Source organism: Calonectris borealis, chromosome Z, assembly GCF_964195595.1.
Source record: "Calonectris borealis chromosome Z, bCalBor7.hap1.2, whole genome shotgun sequence".
NCBI classification, from domain to species: Eukaryota; Metazoa; Chordata; class Aves; order Procellariiformes; family Procellariidae; genus Calonectris; species Calonectris borealis.
The window spans coordinates 38,658,240-38,678,546 of NC_134352.1; the positions used below are offsets into that span (position 1 = coordinate 38,658,240).

General features: G+C 41.4%; 1 protein-coding gene across 2 annotated transcripts; it reads right to left on the reverse strand.

Moving 5' to 3' along the window:
- Positions 1-10,778: 10,778 nt before the first annotated feature.
- Positions 10,779-19,795, reverse strand: NXNL2 (nucleoredoxin like 2). Of its 2 annotated transcripts, none has more exons than XM_075136607.1 (2): positions 19,419-19,795; positions 10,779-11,386 (listed from the first exon to the last, which is right to left on the reverse strand). In XM_075136607.1, the coding sequence occupies exons 1-2, from the start codon at positions 19,718-19,720 to the stop codon at positions 11,218-11,220; spliced, it is 471 nt and encodes a 156-aa protein (XP_074992708.1). In that variant the 5' UTR covers positions 19,721-19,795; the 3' UTR covers positions 10,779-11,217. The 2 variants fall into 2 exon arrangements, with proteins under 2 accessions (XP_074992708.1, XP_074992709.1); XM_075136608.1 differs by lacking the exon at positions 10,779-11,386 and adding an exon at positions 12,703-13,103.
- Positions 19,796-20,307: the final 512 nt, after the last annotated feature.

Genomic DNA, 20,307 nt, shown 5'->3' on the forward strand with positions numbered 1-20,307 from the left:
CATTGCTACTTCCATCAATTTGCTTTTGCTGTTACTATAGTCTATAGCAGCCCAGCTGAAGATTTCCACCTAGCGCAAAAAAATGCAAGAGTACCGCTGGTCCACATTCGCAATATTCAATGACAAGAATTGTTATTTCTTATAAAAATGCGTAGACTTGTACACTTTATATGGAGAATAATAGTTACTTTGATACATAGTGGGAGCTATTTTACATTGTCATTTCCTCTAAAAATATGCTAATGTCCATGTAAATTCTGGAGATGTTCTCAACCAGTAACTGGGGGTAAACTGAGAAAACAGCGTCCATAGAAATCAATGTCATGGTTGTGGGTGAGATTAGTGCCAAGAGAGAAAGACAAATTTCATTGTTATGCTGAAAATCATCCTTGAATTATTTAAATTGCACTTAAATCCTCTTTTCAGAACTAAATTTAATTTAAATGGGCAATGGACCTTGTTCTAGCATAGGGGAGAATTTCTCTTCAAGAATCTGTCTCGTATGGACATTTGCGCATTCCAGAGATGGTTTATGAATGTGGTTTAGTTTTTCTCTGGAGACCTTCACCTGCCCGAGACAGAGTGGTGATGAGCTAACTTCCTGAGCACTGCCAGCAGTTCCCGACATGCCTGTAGTTAATAATGTGTTATCTCACTCTCTGAACTAGAAAGAAAAGAGGGGAGGGAATAAAAAAGATTAAGTGTTAAATTCATTTTAAATAGAAGCACTGTTTCATAGTTGCTTTTATTTTACACACAGCAACAGATTTCCTGCTATGATAAACTAGAAGGCTGAGAAACCACTTGAAGTATTCACAGTGGGATCAGACAGTTACCTTGTAGGGCACCAGGTCAGTGAAATTCCTTAAGTATTTATCATCCAGAGACAGAAATGAAAGACTGGTGAGCAATTTTCTTACAGCAATTTAGCATCAGATTTAGGAGAATAAAGAAATTTGGATCTTCATGCAACCTTTTGCAGAATAAAATACAACATTTCTTTAAAGCAGTGGTATTTCATCCTGGGCAATCACTCGTAGGAGAAAAAGGTTTTGTGATTCAAGGCTGTTAAAGATCTAGCGGCATAGTTTTCATGGCTTTTTAAAATCTCAGAAGGCCATAATAAGGTGCTAGCTTTGCAAGTCCATATTCTCTTTTCAATAAAATAGATTATTAAGTAACAGTTCAATTTTTCAAGATAATGAATGCACCACTAAATCAGCATGAGTGAGATGATCAATTTTTTAAACTTACTTTTTATTAAATTGTATATTTGTTACCTACTGTCCCATCCCGGGTAACCTATTTGAACCAGAAATGCTTTCCTGTCTGATCGAAAGGCCTCTTCGCTTTCTTAGAGTTCTGCATGAGAATTCAGGAGCTAGTGTACTTGAGTACAAATGGTAAATAGAAGAGTGATAAATATGGATGACAAAAACTGGAGAAACACATCGAAAAGTAAAGGTTATATGCTGAAAACCAGCAGGTGACTACTGCTCCAGGGCTAACCCCTGCATTAACTGACCCTGTATTTAATCTCACACCTGGTGAGATTAAAATAGCCTTTCTCATGGGTCCTCAGGAACTGTGAATCTCTTCCTCAGATAAAACATTTAAGATTCGGAAAGGAATCTGAACATCTTAAGGCAGCTGAACAGATAGGATTTCCCAACGAGGGTGCAGCACGGGGCCCAGAGAGGGGGATGTAACAAATACAGTTTGCAGTCTTTTTCATCCTTCACCTTGCCTAGCAAAGGACCAAGCCTGCCTCTTTGTTACCCTCGGATGGGGATTCAGGTTTGGCTTCTGCTGCTGGATCTTGGCTTTGCTGTTCCATACAGAAAGCACAGGCAATACAGAGGGATAGGACTGGTCCCTCCTCTCTTCTCTCCCCCCCATCCCCTGCCTTAGTTTGAGCTACCCTTGGCCTTGGGTCTACAGCAACAGATACCAGCCTGAAAACAACTGGCCAGGCTAATAGCAACTCCAGGCTAATACACGTCCCCCCTTTCCGCTCTCCCTCCTAGCCAGGAGCAGCTGCAGCTGGCTGTGTCTCTTGCTGGCTTGCTTAACTCTCAAACACCCACTCCCTTACTATTTTAAGTAGAAGTGACCCTCCCACGTCCCACTTCAGTAATCACCCTAGCTCTATCAATAATCACCCTGGCTCTATCCGGCATGATAATTACACCACCCTTCTGAAAGCCACAGGAACACTTCTGGAAGCCCTGCACTAATGGATTGTCTACATGGTAAGTGCGGTTGGGGTATAGCAACAAATTATTTGTCAACAAGTACAGTTTGTCAACAAATACAGCTTGTCAACAAGTATAGCTGGCAATATACTGTGGCATATCCAGACTGTGCTTGATGGTCCCATCAAGTTCTTTCCTTTAAGCTCTAACAGATCAAATACTTCTAACACAGCTTCTAGTGCCCTTGGATTTTGTATTGCATATTGTATTTTGGCATCTGACCATTAGATAAGAATGTTCTAGGATAAGACTGAAAATAGATACCTCAAACTAACAGTCTTCCTTCAAAGGACAAGTGCGTCAACTCATTTTAAAACAAATCTGGTAAGCAGATTATGAACCGTGGCTTGATTTGTGAGCAAGGAGCATTCTGCCTGGATTCACAGAGTCAAGTTCAGCTGGTCAGAAATTCGCAGGCTTGAAGTACAACAGAACATAAATGGCTAAGAAGTGGTCTGAGCTATAATGCTTTTGTGCATTGCTACACAAAATACCTGTCGTGGCGCAAACACGCAATCTAGTTTTCAGATTCAGGTCAGGCAGAAGGTTATTTCTACACCTACAGGAGAGAAGGCAGAGAGACAGAGGTTCAGCCCTTTATCAATACGAACTCTGACTTAACACAACAGTACTAGGGTTTATATACATTTACAGCAGATATAAATTGCTCTGCGAAGGGTCTTGATATGGCAGGGCAGCATCTGCATAGAAGGGAACTCTGTTCCCGCAGATGTACCCATTTCTTCCTAGTAACTCAGAAACTGCAGCCATGCGACCTCCACATACTCTGTCTAGTCCTCCATCTCTCTCACTCGTGATGCTTCTGTGTCCTTGACCCAACTTTAAGCATGGTGAGGCCTGCTTCCACATACCTGCCAGAAAGTTGCTTGGGTTTCAAGATTTGCTAGAAGATTCAGATAAAGCTGGTGCTTACTCCCTGGACTTGAGCAGAAAGCCAAACGTTTGAAGTTTTGTAATTTACCACCATCTAATTGAAAGGTTTGGGGTTTTTTTTGGCCACTCTTGTTCATTGTCAAAGAAAGTCCCACTGTCTTGAATGTAGGATGACTCAAACAAACACAGTAGAACTTTATTGTCACAGCCCCACATCTGTTTCAGCCCTGAGATCCAACAACTTTCTCTGTAAGCTTCTTTCATGTCAGCTAACCTACACCAAGCAGTTCAGTTCTGTCTTTCATCCTTCCACATGTGAGGTCCTTCTGCCTTGGTCTCCGCACGTGATCTCTCCTTTGCACCACATACAGTAAAATCCTCCATATACTCAAATTCTTGTGTGACCTTAAATGTGCAATTATTTAAATTTCAAAACAGATACCATTTAGAAAGGAATCATCTATTCTCTTGGAGGAGTGTGACAATGTGTATGTCAACTTCAAATCTAAATTGAGATACGGTTAATGTGACTACTCAGCCGGTAGTAGGTGTTAATTAAGGGTATTAGTAAAGCAGCACTATTCATAACTGCAGACTAGCTGCAGCGCTGAATATGGAACCAGGGAACAGAGCATGTGAGTGTCAGTGTCAACAAGCAAGTCAGGACTGGGACACCAGGGTACAATCAAGATCTCAACTCACTCCTGTTGCCTGCTCTCTTCACCACATAGGACTACATGGAATAGGAACTTCAGGAAGTTATAGAAAGAATATACCTAGACATAGATGGTAGAATTTTGCTTTGGTGATGCCGACAAGATACAGCTGCACGCCTCCAATGTATATAGACTGTACTGGGTCACAAAATGTGTATGCACTGGCATTGCATCAGCTTACCTGGAGCTCCCTTCAAACATCTCAATCTTCAGAGACAGCATTCATTGTGTTGTTTTATGTTATACCGGGGGAAACTAGGAACAGAGAGGCTGAGTCACTTGCACAATGAAATAGAGATTAGGAGCCCCAAGGTACTACTTGAAGCTCAGAATATTGTTTTTAATCTCACAGTAAGAGGTAAACATAACCACTAGTTTTGTTTATGCAGTTATGCTGCATAAATGAAACATGCCTAAAAATACCCTCTTCTATGTTTAAGTAGGCAGGCTATCTGTTAAGGAAAGCTTGGGCCTCAGCCAGTCCTGTCAGAAACCTGGGTGCATTTCAAAACCAAACTGGAACTACTACCAAAGCACAGAATCATGCTGAACAGCCTCATTTCGGGACAAAACTCCACTTACTTGAGTAAAATAATCTCCTTTTTGAAAACAATTTTAATCCAAGCATAGTAATACTGGTAAATTTTATATTTGCGTGGGAACTGTGCCCTCATGTAACACTCAGAAGAACACTCATCTCTGAAAAACGTTTTCTTTGATGCCCTGTGTGTGCACTTAAGGTTATTAGTAGGAAAAGGGTTGGGGAGGTTTAGCTACTGACTATGCAAAATGGTTGTTTATCGTTCCAAGGATCTATTCGTTTACCAACATCTTACAGATCTAAGTAGGCACAGTTACTGGATCAGCATAGTACAAATGTTTCCAGGACAGTACTTGCACCTATTCACAACCTGCCTGCACAGTTTTGCTCATCAATTTGAATTGTCAGGGCTCACATCTCAGTTCCTGCTCAGACAGGAGTCTGAGAACGCTCCTGTGCTAAATTATTTCAACTTGTATTTGAAGTATTTCTTTGGGTCTGCACCACTGTGCTTAAGCTCAGCTTTTTGGATAGAAACAGCATTTTACACAGCAATTTCTTCAGTTGACACTGACAGTACTTAACATCAGAGTTATGAATTGTATTGAATTTGATCTAGGGAAAATGAAGTTGAGGAGATAGAAGGCTTAAATCCACCTCTGTCTGGATTTGCCCATCTGTATGTCCATCTTCATAGAACCTGACAGAAGAAAATTTAGCATTGCCCATTTATTAATATTGCCTACACAGAGAACACATAACAGCTAGAGCTGACTCCTGTCAGTGTCTGGTCTTAACAAATAACTCAGCTGTACAGAAAGCAAAATCAGGTTGTGCAGAGGGTGGAAATGGTACGAAAAGCAAAAAGCTGTCATGTAGGTATCAACTGTTACTTCTTTTCTGAAGAACACCTGTTTGCAGTTTACTCTTTCCTCTTAGTGCAAAAAGAACTACTGATATTTCATTTTGTATGTACTCTCAGTTGAGAGAGTGAGTGAAAGTGGAAGATTAAGTTTATATTAAAAATGCATATTCAAGAAATCATTACAGCATTTGAAGACATTTCCAAGTACCTACTTTAGATCTTTATTCTTCAGCCCAAATCTCAAAATTGTACAGTTTAGGTGTGACAAAAACTTTGTTAATTTCCATTTTTCTATTCCCAGAGAAAATGTAGGAATTTTGATAACCATAACTATTTTCTGCGTAGGTATTTATCATGGTCCCATCACATTCTGACATAGGACTCGCAGTTTTCTTCCCAGAGCTCCCGAAGTAATCTTCTAGGTTACAGACCCAAAGGCTAAAACATGTGAGCCTGAAAACTCCTTTCATGGCAAGTCATCCAAAAAATTGCAGTAATATGAAAAAGTAAACAAAGATTAAAAAAATTACATTTACACACATACGTTTTAATACGTTCTTTGGACACCATCTCTTTAAGGGATGCTATATTAACTTTGTGTGAGGCAGCCTCATACAATCTAGAAGGAAGAGGACAGAAAACTTTCTACTGGCTTCGTCTTTGGTGTTATTAATGCGTTTTGAGACTTACTGAACTATGCAGAATGTATATGTAACTAAGCTGTTCTATATTGGTTAACGTATAGAACTGTGTTCATTAATAACAGCTGCCACAATTTACATTCTACACAAGTGACAAATTGGAAAGACGACATTGCCTTAAGCACCCAATATATCTGACTTGACAAAGACCTTCATTTTTGATTCCAAAACCTTATTCTAGGAATGAGAAGAGGTTCTCGGAGAACAGAGGTATGCAGCATTTCAGAAATCATTTGGATGGAAAAGTGACTGTCAACCAAAGGAATTCCCTCTATTAGGCAAAAACTGGCATGCAGATCACACAGGTAAAAGTGGCAGCCCGAGGTAAAGCATCATCGCTTGGTACAAAACAAACCCAACCTTTTCCTACTTTGTCAAAACATGTGAACCTTGTCTTGGATAAAATCTGAAAGGAAAATGCAACTTTCTGTCAAATTAATGTAAGATTAGTGCACCCTTTGTAATGTAATGGTTTCTTTGCCTTTTTTTTTTTTTTTAAAGTGCATTCAGGCTACTCAAGCTTTTAGTATCTAGATCCAATGACAGATTATTACTATTGCATTACCAGCTAAATGATATCCGATTTTAGCACAATTGAGAATGACCTGAAGTTCTGTCACTAGATCAATGAACCACTTTTTACTCTGTAATGCACAGAAAAGATGACCTTGGCATTTTCTACTTGGTTCACTATCACTATTTCATCCACAGACTGATAATGAGCACTTGTTAGAACTTAAGTGAACTATAGTCAGGGGCAAGCTTAACTTTTATTTGGTGATCATGAGGAAAGGACTGAAATATAATCTTCAGGTGTGCATGTGTGATACTAGTTTTAACTCAATATAGATGTTAGACCAACTCAGCAGTTCTGCCTCGTTTGTGTTCTTCCACAAGCCAGTCAGCAGTAGGGCAAGAGAGATGCTGCCAACAGCATTCAAGCAATAGTAGACAGCCAATGACAATTTTTTTAAAGGTAGTTCTGGTTTAGAGCCCTTTTCTGTAGCAAATACTTAAATTCCAGCGGCCATTGCAGCAAGATGAAGGCAAACTTAAGTTGGCCCCAAATCCCTTCATTTTAACTATTCCTTTTTCTCTGTTTTGAGGGTCTCTATAACTGCATAGGCAACTGTCCACAGACAACACAATTTTGTATCTATTTTTTAATAGTGTCAGATGTTATTTTTGGTATTTTAACCAATATTATTGACAATGCTGACACTGCAAGAGAAAAACGAGACAGAGATACGAATTATTTTGGTACAGCACAGATGAATTTGCTAATTAGAAGACACATATACATAAATTATACCTCAGAGAAAGCCAAGAGTTTGGTGTCTGCAATAGAAAAATATTCCTGCAGTAAAGATTATTCAGCAGGGAGACAGCTTTGGTGATTAAGGCTGAAAGACTTGTTGTGACCCTAACTCAGAAAGAATCAAAAACGCAGAAGAATTAAAAATGAATCCATGTCTATAAGGCCAACAGAGAGAAGGTGCTTGAGGGTTTGTGTTTTAGAGACCAATAAGGAAAAGACTTATCCTTGAAATTTTTACATCTTAGGCATATAGCACTATTCTACCTTTTAAAACACATAGCACTAGTGAGTAATCTTGCCTTTAAAAATTCTACTAATATAAGCATTTTATTTATTTGACAACATTGGATGGGAATAGAACTATTAAAGTTTGACAACAGCAGCTCTCCAGTAGGAAGAAGGAATGCCTAGTGGGTAGCAGAGCTGTACATGATGGAGAATTACAGAAATAAAAGATTAACTTAAAGAGAAAGATGTTGGTTGCATTTGCGATGATAATGTTTATTTCATGTCTGAATCTGCCACCATGCATTGCCTCTTCCCAAATGATATGTTCAGTGGTCACAGGAGAGCCTGCAGCATTCATCTGCAGCTAGTCATCCTCCTCAAAAGTCACAGAGTATCAACTTACAATCCTTGCCATTTTTCCTAGCAAAATAATTCTCCATAAATTTTACAAAAAAATCAACACCGTACGTTCTTAAGCAATCTTAACATACATTGCTTCATAAATCATTTCCTAATAATGGGCAATATCTTGTCCAATGGAACAAGGAAGGACACTCCTCCTCTTAACCTTGGTTAGTTTTTAGTTGATTCTTTTATGAGTGTGCAGCATCTATCAATATCATTATGCTACTGTCTATTGTTACATAAAAAGAAACGCATTTTTCCTCCTTATTCAGAAAAAATTACTAGTATTCGCTAATAGTCAAGATAACTGTGACTGAAGATGGAGGGTAGAAAGTTGCTAGTGAATTGAAGTTATTTAAGAAAGTTAAAGGGACAAGTCTGTAAATTCAAATATTAGTATGCTGGTAAGTTTCATTCCCAATGGACACACATTCAAAGTAGTAACAAGCCTTATGGTTGTCCCACTGAGATCTGCTCCTTTAATTTCACAAGGTGCTGGTAATAAGCAAATATTTTCCACTACCCTGTACTTCATCTATGTCAAACATACATTATTTTAGCACTGACAAGGAAAACAAATTTTCTGAGCTTCCAAACACTGATGTGCAAAAACAACAGCCTTTGATTGAAGTCAAACCTGGTATTTTATATAGTATATCTATCTTTGCTTCATCATCGTGAATTTTCTAGCTGAATTTTAATTTGAATGTTACTGAATCAGTGTGTCAATTAATCAAAGGACCTAATGCTACCTCATTCTTAAAATACTGAGTTCTTCCATATACATACATATAGACAAACAATGAACCAAGCTATCTTGGCCTAAGTGATGCCTGATACCTGGTAACAGGTCACAGTGGATGTTTTTGCTATATAATTTATTCCACATTCAGGCAGTATTATTTGTAAAAACTTTTGGAAGCACTTTTATTATTCTTTTCTCATCCTATGTTTGAAATACATTTGCCATTAGCTGGTCCTAGAACAGCAGGCAGTGCCTACACATCACTTGCACAGATAATTCACTAGGGAGCTTAGTATTCATTAGAAAAGAACCTGAGCATTATTTATATGATTAGATGGTGAAAATCAGAAATTGTCTGCGATATCCCCAGCTGTCATTTTAAGAACAGCTATAAGATGCTCTGACTCACAACTCTGCTGAACACTTCCTAGATACAATATTTTTCATTTAAAATTCAGTTTCTCTGGAGTGCTTGCTTTTTGACATACTGTGAGGAGCACGTGACTTCTTTTACATATATTCCCTCACACACACATACACACACTCTTCAGGGAAAATTTTTTTTTTCCCCTCCATTACAAGAAAATGACACAATTGTGTTATTAAATGATGAAATTATCTGCACACACTCATTTCCGGCCTTCCTTGCTGAGTTTTCACATTGTCAGGCAAAGGTTCCTCAACAAACAAGTAAGAAAGCTGTGGATCAATGAGCCAATGGCTTCAGAAGGGACATAGCAATCAACAAAACAAGGCTGGAGCGGAATCCCTTCGAGCACAGGCATGCAAACAAGTGCCTGCAGAACAGCCACGTTCTGCTGTGCTGGGGAATGGGCATGCTTGGGTGCCTCGCTGAAATGCCTCTACACTAATGCACACAGCACAGGGGACAGACGGGGGAGTCAGCAGTCTGTGTGCAATTACAGGGCTGTGACCTCCTTGGGATCACAAAGATACGGTGGGATAGCTCACACGACTGCAGTGCTGCAATGGATGGATACATGCTCTTTAGCAAGCACGGGCTGTGAAGGCCAAGAGGGGATATTGCACTTCATGTGAGAGAGCAGAGCAGCTGGAGTGCATGGAGCTCTGTCTTGGGACTGCTCAGGAGCCAGTCAAGAGCCTATGGGCCACAATGACCATGCAGATCAACCTTCGGGTATCCGCAATCTCTGACACTAGAGGAAAAGTCTGGAGCAAGAAGGACCACCAGAGTAGGAAGTACTTAACCAACTTGGACATACGTAAGTCCACGGGGCCTGATGGGTTGCACCCATGAGTGCTGAGGGAGCTGGCGGATGTCATTGTGAGGTCACATCCATTGCGGAGGTTCCTGAGGCTTGAAGAGAGCAAATGCCACCTGGCTGAACAGCCAGGCCCAGAGGGTTGTGATCAGCACCACACAGTCCAGTTGGAGGCAAGTCATCATCTTCAGGAAAACATCATCAACATTAGAACCAAGAGGAAGGGTGAACATAGCAAGAGAACTGAAAAGTTAATATGTATCAGTTTTAACTGTATCTTTATTGGGAATGACTTGTTATAATTGAGTAATCTGGACTTGAAGTGTTAGTAATGCAAGCGCTAGTAACTGGACTAATAGTAATTCTATTGAAGTCTTTAAATTCTAATCAACAAACTCTTGGCTTGCATAGGAAGTATTTCTTTAGTTCACCCATTGCATGGATGTTTGGCCTGGGACCTCAGTGATGGAGACTGGCTACCAAATCTGAATGCAACAACTGGTAGAGAATACAGGCAAACCAGGCTGTACTTCAGATGCAACATGAGCACTCATCATAGACAGCTGGTATCATTTTTGATGTTTGCTTCTACACACTTTGGCAAAAGGAGGAGATGGAAAACGCTTTCTTCTTAGACTTGACCTGATGTTAACTTGGGAGATAACAACTTAGCTTACAGTGCGAAGTTTAAAAATCCAGAGGTAAGGAAAACTCAGCAGAACTTAAGTAAATCCCACACAAAGTAAAATAGAAACAAAGAAAAGTATTTCTTCAGTGCTGACAAACAAATGTGCCCTATTTAAAAATCATGACATTTTCTGATTAGCTTGTTCAGATAGACAAGGAAGACACATTAGACACATATACTTCATAAAGTTATTTATTAAAGCAAACAATTTCCTTTTCTTAATAAAATATGTACTAATCACCAGAAAAAAAAGCTGTCATCAAGAAAAATAGGTTTGTGCATATATTTTTTTACTGTACAAATTTTCCAAAGTAAGTGTCTGCATAGATTTCACAGTGCTCCATTATTACTGCTAAAACAGCCTATCTTCCTGAAGTTCTTCAGTATTATCAGGAATGCTTTGGTTCATACTGAATGTAGTAAATAGAACATTAAAAATAAAACAGTAATTGCATTTTATGACTTACTAGAATAGCTAATCTTCAAGTTGAAAACAAAATTTGTTTACAAGCAAAGATAAATAAGCCTTACCCTTCTTGTTCTGAACAAGGCAAAATCTTTTCAGAGCTCTACAAAGTTTTCCATGATGCCTTGTCTTGCTTTCATCTGCCAACTTTTTAGCTAGAAAAATTCTGAAAGATATCTGCACTCTCAAGCCAGTTCCGAAAACAGGATAGCCCTTTGTCTCTGATCTGTTTTCTTCCCTTGTCAGTAATGACTTCTCCAGTTTGTTTCACAATCACCAGTTTAGGAATTGCTGTTATGTTGTATTTCTTCTTCAGATCACTGAGGGGAAAAAATTAAAAATAAAACACACCGTTAGGGAGCATTTTAAGAAAACTCCTAGTCTCTCATGAAGGGTACTCTGGTCAGGATGCATGGGAGAGCAGAAGTGATGACTGCTGGGCTTCCTCAGAGCCTGAGGCAGAGCACTGGCTAGCACAGGGAGATGAACAAGGCTGCAGCAGGAGTTTGCATGGCGAAACTTGGCTCAGGGAGTTCAGAGAGTTGCAGCACCCTTCCTGAAACTGCTCTTCCCTGCTGCCTGTAGTCTCCACAGGGGCCGAGACTGACTCTCAGAGAGTATAAAGAGGTCCATGGAAGGAAGTGTGACACGCCCTTCCACCTTGTTTTTGCTAGCCAGAAACAGATGTCTTCTGGTCCCTTTTTACTGGATAGGAGGAGGAGCTCACTTAAATTAGCATTAGACATTTATTCCCGTATAAAGATGTTCAAGAGTGCCAATCCCATAGAGCTATTCCTATAACCTCCATTAAGACATGATGCATGATCCTTTAGTGTAAACAGAAGAGATTGCAGAAATGCCTTAAAATCCCTCAGTGAAACAGGCCTTCTACATTCAGAAATGTATTCCATATCCATAAAGATATGGAATAAGGACCACCCATCTAAGTCGTCCAAGAATGAAATTTCAACTCCTCCCCTGTCCATCACACAGACAACAGTCGTCATTTCTCTATGTCAGGAGATGGCAAAATCCAGATAGATTACAAATAACTTGGTCTTAAATAGCCTACTGTTTTATAACAAAACAGTTAACACAGTTAAAAAATTAAAAAGCCATACAAAACAGTGATGTTCCATGAACAAAATCAGGATCTATTCTAACAACTGATGAATAGGCAACCCAGGAAAAATTAATAAGAAAAGACTTCTGAAGGATGGAAATTTAATGGGATCAAACTCAAGATACATGGAAAATTAATAAATAGATTATTAATACTGGAAATAAAAATAACTTTTAGAGGGAAAAACCTAGAGGACACAAAACATCCAAAAAGAGACAAAAATACTTGCTGACACTGGCACATGATAAATAACAAGGCATGACTACTAATTACACACCACAGAGATGAAAGTGCACAAATAGCAGGCTATCAGCCACATGAAGTAGTAAACCAGAATTCACTATTTATATGGATGAATTGAAAGAGATAAGTAAGATGCAAACAAAAGGAATATGCAAAAACAGGAGACAATCAAAGAATACTGCATAGTAAGCCACTTTAGTTGAGCATGACACAGACAACACAAATGGCAAGATGAAAAACGTTTCCAAGGAAAACAGTTCAACAGCTATGACAAAATTTGTTTGTTACAGGACAAAATAAAGAGGAAGAACAGATCAAGGCATGTGGATCTATCTTTATAGAATGACAGTATCTTCTGTAAAAGAAATTCATCTCACTTGGAAGGGTGATGCTTCAGTGCAAATGAAAAAGTAAAATTCAGGACACAAATAAGCCAGAAAAAACAATTTTGAGACTAAGACTTAATCACTAGCACTGACAACAATTTTTTGGCATGAATTTTATTAATTCACAACAGAGGTAATTAAAAGACAGTCAATGAGCTTTGAGCTCATTAAACATCTCAGTGGACATCAGATAAAGTCAGAGTTAGTTGTTGAGAGTGCTGCTCAAAAGGAGGAGCCTCAAGTGTTTCCAGGAACTCCAGAACCAGTTCACTGTCCCAGCTCCAACTCAGAAAGAAAAACAGACAAAGAACGTCTGAAGTTTCCTGCCGTGTTTATCAGGACACTGCAAAAACAAATTCTTCCAAATACATGGCAATAGCAAAAATGCTACTTTCATTAACACTAAATGTCCAAAGAAGAAAGGAAACCATTTGTTGAACACAAATAAGCAGGCAGAGAAATGGGTTTTAGACTGATGGACACAAAGTCAGAACCACGCCAGGGTGTTTCTGCACCGTTTTCAAACTAAACTAAAAGGTAGGAAAACTATTACCTACCTCTTCCTATGACTATTCATAGGTCATCCTACTAGATGTTCACATTAGAGAGCCATGAATGAAACAATATAGATGCTAATGAATTCATAATGTTCTTTTTGGAAGGCAGCAGTTAAGAGAAAATATCTTCTAGCACATCGTCCTCACAAGGACGTCCCCACAGTTTTAGTGGTAGGAATGCAAGCTATGGTGACAGACATGCTGGTATCTAGCAGGAAAAGTGAGGAACACAAAATCTACACCTAAGACACAAGTTGTGCAGTTTAAAAGAAATCCCAGAAAAATGTAATCAGTTTTGAGGAAGAGGTCAAGTGTTTCAGAAGGGTTATAAGAAACAGGTTAAGGGAACTGCAAAAGATCAGCTAAAAGTAACAACCTCCGCAAAACAAATGTAATCTGTTGTGTGGAAAATTACCCCCCCTTGCCTTATATCAAAGTGAGCAGAAATTAAGCACCTTTGTAAGAACCAGAGGATAGAGACACAACAAGCAATAACGGAATAGTCAACTTCCAAAATATGAATAACATCACTCTCAAAACAAAACTTAAACACTAAATGGAAATATAGTGCCTGAGCGCCACCACTACAAGCAAGAACATCTGCTGTGTGAGGTTCAAATGCCAAATAATTTTGATTAAGTAGAAAAAAAGATTTGTAGACATTGTTAAAAAATACAAGACATTAATATATAGACATTCTCTATGACTTCCTGGAAAAGAGGAGGAGTCTTAAAAATAAGACTTAAGCAAAATACTGGCCCAGACAAGGCATTCCTGAAATGCATCTTTCCTTCTGTATTTTTCCTTAAAAGAAGAAAAATCAACAGGTGAAGGATGCTGCTCTGCCATCACGTTGGCTGAGCCATAATGCAGGAAATATTACAGAAGCAGCAATAATATGGTCTAGCAACTGGTTTACTTTCTCAGTGAATTCTGAAATAAAAACAAGCAACCAAGAATCCCCACAGACCTTTCCAAAGTCTGCTAAAATGGTAGAAAAAAATTCCAAAGCAAGTTTGTGTAGAAACCATGTAAAAGACCATCATCTCATACGACTTGTATGACAAACAAGATGGGTGGAAGATGCATTTTACTGGTTCAGTAGACAATAAAATAGCTTGAGATGCCTAACACAATCGTAGCAACCAGAGACAGAACAGTAGGAAACTAAAGTTAATTTGCTATGGAGACTGGAAACTAACATTTTGCTTTCCTACGGGAATACATATATAGCTTATCCACTCCATCACGGCATCTTGTTTACACAGCTTCTGCGCTGAAGGTTACTTGCATCAAACCAGATTGAAACATGTACAGATTTTGCCTACATTTGTGTGCAGCTTGTAGAATGGACCTGAAGATGGCTCAGGAACAGTTCTGCAGACAATGCTTCTTAATCACTGTGTATGTGTGTACAGGTGCTTACAAAAACGACTTTTTAAAACCTGTTAAGATCATCCTCTCCTGTAGGGATCTCAAATCCTGTGACTCACCGGCACAAATTACATATGCGCCATGGGACTAACTCCAATGACAATCTATTAAATCATTAACCATAAGCAGAAACATCACATGTGCTACGAAAGCAAACTCAATTCTCTTACAGTAAAATACAGTGATGTAACTAACGACATTCTTAAAAATCAGTTGCCTAGCTATTCCCAGGTAAAGTGTAAAGGTACATACAGTGTCTTACTGACTAGAAAAATCTAAGACCCAAACAGACAAAGCAGAAGAGGAAGCTATTAAAGATAGCTATGGAAGACTGAACAAGTAACCTTTGTACAGACACAGGGAATCTTTTAGCCAAAAGCTTTGAGATATCAGACCTTGGCCATGCAGGTTAGAACACGAGAGGGCAACCTTCATTTGCAGATGAAATACCAAAAAGATGAAATTAAGATTGAGGCAAACTGGAAGTCATTGCAATTGTTAGGTCTTTTGATTTTAATGAGAGCACTGGATGAAAGTTTCTGAGAGCACAGATTTTATATTACTAGGTACTACTGGCATTGGCTGGGATGGAGTTAATTTTCTTCGTAGCAGCTTGCGTGGTGCTGTGTTTTAGATTTGCTACCGAAACAGTGTCGATAACACACCAATCTTTTAGCTATGGCTGAACACACAGCACCAGGGCCTTTTCCGTTTCTCATGCTGCCCTGCCAGCGAGGAGGCTGGGGGTGCACAAGAAGTTGGGAGGGGACACAGCTGGGACAGCTGACCCCAACTGACCAAAGGGATATTCCATACCAAACGACAGTGTGCTCAGCAATAAAAACTGAAGAATGGAGGAGGAAGGGACCGACATTTGGAATTCGGGCATTTGTCTTCCCAAGCAACCGTTATGCTTGATGGAGCCCTGCTATCCCAGAAATTGCTAACTAAACATCTGCCTGCCGATGGGAAGTAGTGAATGAATTCCTTATCTTGCTTTGCTTGTGTGTTCATCTTTATTTTATCTATTAAACTGCCTTTATCTCAACCCATGAGTTTTCTCACTTTCACCCTTCAGATTCTCTCCCCCATCCCACTGGGGCAAGGAGTGACCCAGCAGCTGGGTGGGCCTTGGCTGCCCACCAGGGCTAACTCACAACATCGGCGAGCATTTTTATACCAGGGTTTAAGACCTAAACACAAGAGGGGTTTTGAGATGTGGACAACATGGGGCAAAGTTAATATCATATTGGGAACATAAATGGTACATTTTATACACTTGTGTACTGTGATATCTGACAATACTTGAATTTTAACAGCTTTCCCTTGGAAATGCTTTCACTTGAAAGTGATGGACATCTTGCTAATCTGCTTCTAGCAGTATAGCCTGTAATACACAGCTGTATGTCTATTTTCTTTTCGCTGTGAACTCTCTGCATTGTTAAGTGTTAGTCACATAAACAAACACAGCATAAGGATGGGATTCAATTTTAAAGTGTCTGTTGCGATTTTGAGATAGCAGTCTAAAAAGACTAAGAACAGGCAATAGCTCTTAACTGCTCAGACACTTTCACTCTTCTCCTTCTGCCTCCTTTTTTTAGCCCCACCCCTCCCCCTATTCCTGTAGGTGCCAATCCACCCTCATACCTAAAGCCTCCTAATATAAAATGTAAGCATACCTTTTTTATTTTCCTTTTTCAGGAATTCTTTGGGATTCTAATTTTCATGAGGTGTACAGGACATGGATTCAGCAAACACCTGTCTATCTGGCAGCCTGCAAGAACTACTAGCATGCGCTGGGCACCCACACAGAGAATGATACCTTTCACAGCAGGGCTCAGTATAAACACAGCAGTATATCTTTGTGTATCATAATTAAAACACCAGTCCCCATTTACTAGCTTTTGTTGTTGACGTGTTCTGTCCTACTCCTGCTCTTCCTCTCTACTCTTCCCTTTCTCCTCCTAGTGCTCACTTCCTACTAGATTGTCTTCACGCACCCCTGCAAGGAACAAAAGCCTGTGCCTCAGGCAGCAAAAAATCAACATTAAAGCTGCAAACAGTCAAGGCATCAGGAGCACTATTTCCTGTTAGTCATGCCACAGACTACATGAAATAGTAAAGGTGCAGTCCCACCTAAGGGAAACAGTCAGGACTAACAGCACGGAAGAGTCTCAAAATCCTGCTCTGAATTCAGTATTTTGCTTCTCTGCAGGTATGTGCAAGGCGTTACAGTTCACACTCTGCAAATATGAATGCAGGCTATTCCATAACAAGACAAAATTCATCCCCAAGAAACTTCATGCTTCCATTTGTGAAATATATTTTAGATGGCAAATTTAAAATTGGCTCTATTGTGCCTAGAAGAGACTTCAATCTACACTGCAATTATGCATCTTAAACACTGAAGTCACCAGCTAGAATACTTTAACTTCACTGAAGATACTGAAGTGCCTTCTTTAAACAGTCCACAAAAGAGGAACCAATTTGAATTATTTACAATGGAACTTTAAAAATATTAATGAATAATAAATGTTAATAAATATGTGGATGTTAATAAATATTAATAATCAAATTACTAATTTATGTTAGTCAATTTTAAAATTATATTCTTACTTAGAACTAGTACCTAGCCAGAATTATAGTGAACACACACCTGCCTGCTCTAAGTCTACAATGATTCACCAGTATCCCTGAAGCCAAACTACCAGTTACTTCAATCAAAGCACCCTGAACATCTCCACACAGCCCTTTATTGTTATATGCAAGAAACAAACTTCAAAAACATTGCCTTTTCATATCCCTCTGCACTTTGTTCTTCAGTAAGCCACTTCAAATGCTATGATCTCACAGCTATCCCTGACCAGACAAGCTGTGTTTCTTTCTCTGCAGGACTCCGAAGGGCATTATGGACTGCCACAGAAAAGCCAATTAAACTATCTCTATCTCCATTCCACATGACTTGGGCAAGAACAGGGTCAGAAATAGACCCCTAATCCACAGAGGCTGAAGCTGTAAGCGCATTCCCATGGTCTACGCCGAACAGCTTGCTGAACGTAGTAACTTCAAGTGCTACATTTCTGTCAGAAAATTGGCCTGAATACTATTAGGATTAGTAGTTACGAAATACAATGACTGGCCGGGGGGTCTCTGGAGAACTATGTAAAACAGCATTGCTATTTCCATCTATTTTTAAGTCAATGGAAACTGTTGTTAAAAAGGCCTAACATTAATTGGCTGCTGACAGGAATGAGCCAAGGAAGGCTGAAATAGTTCCTGGCTTCAGGCTGCTTGCTCTTGAGGTTGTCAAAGTGCACTGACAAAACAAGATTAGTAAACCTGCTCCGCGTTGACTGAGTAGCTAGGGTGTTACACAGCTCTATCCCGGGTAGCACACAGGGATGGATCTAGAGTTAAATGGACACTAGAAGTTACTAGAAGTACTAGAATAGAGTTCTTTGTTAGAAGAACAAATCTTGGTGCAAGTTTAATTACCCAGTCTATGTTTAAAAGTCACACTAACTCCTTGCCTTTGATGACATCCGTAACAATATTTTCCATGATCTACTTATACATTATGTAAAGAGGGAAAAAAAAAATCCCTTTACCAGTATTCGCACTTATTTTAAGCCTCCAATTACAGGCATTTCAGTGGCCCTAAACACATGATCATGTCTTTTTCTTTTGTTTTGCTGAGCAAGCTGCCTACAGGAATGCTCCTTGAGAAACCTATCAGCACAAGAATTTTACATCCCAGTTACCATGTGCATTTGCCACTGCTAAACTCCAGCTGTTACTACATTTCTTTTCCACCTAGCTTACCTGTATCTGTCTGAAATTCTTCATAGTGTGCTCTGCTCTCCTCTAAGTTGTTCAGCTATGAGTTTTGCTGCTTCATTTGCCTTTTTTCCAGAGCCTTAGTAAGCTAGACAACCCAGAACCACGTTAATAACAACTACTGCTGTGCTAAAAAACAATCACTTGATCCTCGTTCGCCATTAGTTTGTTTTTGAGTCACTATTCCTGTCATCTTGTTAATACCTGGGGTCTTTATCAACCCTTCGTCAAAGACCTTTTCAATCCTAAATTAAGTGCACAGAACTAGTCTCCCTTCATCGCGTTCTTTACAGATGTAACAGGCTAAAGCCGAGCTACTTTTCTGAAGAAAGTAAGCTGTTTAGTGTCAGCTTGTGGCACAGCTCCGCGGGAGCGCAGGCAGAGCCAGCCAGCAGAAGCCGCTGCTCAGAGGCCAGGAGGAAGGCGGGACTCGACTGTCGGGACACTGCACCGTGCGCCTCACCCAAGGGAAGACGCCGCAACCTGGATTTCAGACTGTTCACGGGAAGGGAAGGAGCGGACCAGGAGGGCAGCGGAGCTCCCGGGGAGCTTGTGCGCCAGAGGCTTCGCTGTTACACTACGCTGCTGTTAGAGCACCCACGCCTCTTGCCCCCTCCCGTGCTTTCGCGGAGGGGTGCCAGCAGGGACGCTGACGGTGGGGGGCAGACGCACCCCGCCTGCCGCGGCCTGCCAGGCGGGCGCAGCCCCCGGCCCGGGCGCCCCTCGCGGGAAGGCCTGGGCGGGGCCGGGGGTCGCCGCCGCCGGTACTCACTGCTTGTAGGGGTCGTGGAAGGGCAGGGCCAGCCAGTCCCCGTGCATGGCGTGCATGTAGCCCGCCATCTCCTCGGCGCTGTGGTCGGAGGAGATGAAGACGACCTCGAAAGGGGCGGGGGGCTGGGTCTCCTCCAGCAGCTCCGTGTAGAAGTCGCAGAGGACGGGGGTGAAGTCGCGGCACGGCGAGCACCAGCCGGCAGAGAAGTACAAGCCCACGACCTTGTTCTGCAGGGCCTCCTCAGGGTCCACGCTGCGGCCGTCCTTGCTGACTAGGAGCCGCCCGCTGAACACATCCACCATGCTGCCACCGGCCGGCCCCCGCAGCAGAGCGAAGGGTGGCACCAGGGGCTGCGAGCCCAGGCGGCCCGCGGCACAGCCCCGCGGCACCCCCACGGTGGCACCTCCCGCCCGCCCCGGCCGCGCCGCTCAGCCCACCCACAGCAACACGCCCCCCTCGCCCACCCACCTCTCCCAGGCCCTCGGCCCGCCGCTGCCCTCTTTATAGCCGCACGCCACCGCCCGGGTCCGCCCACCGCTGGCTGACAGCGGCGCTCGCCAATGGCCGCGTCAGGAGGGCGTGGCCACGCCCCCTGCTTGCGCCGTCTGTGGCGGGGGGCAACGGCCCCCGGCGGCCGGCGGCAGCGGCGAGCGGAAGGCTCCGCGCCCGAGCTCCCCGCCGGAGGCGGAAGGGTGCCCCGCGCCCCCCCGGGGTCTCAAGAGGGGAGCGGCACACTCTTCGTGTGTCACGGGGGCCGAGGGTACTGCCTCACCTGGCTGTCGCGCAGATCGAGGGGTTTGATGCGGAGATGTTTTTTCTCTTGTTCCTCTGAGTGGCAGACCGCCTGCTGGAGACGGCAAGGACCTTCCAAGACGTGCTAAGCTTTCTG

Coding starts and splice junctions, on each gene's coding strand:
- NXNL2 (XM_075136607.1), bottom strand. CDS start 19,720: ATGGTGGATGTGTTCAGCGGGCGGCTCCTAGTCAGCAAGGACGGCCGC. Junction 11,387..19,418: donor TTCCACGACCCCTACAAGCA/GTGAGTACCGGC, acceptor TTTTCCCCTCAG/TGATCTGAAGAAGAAATACA.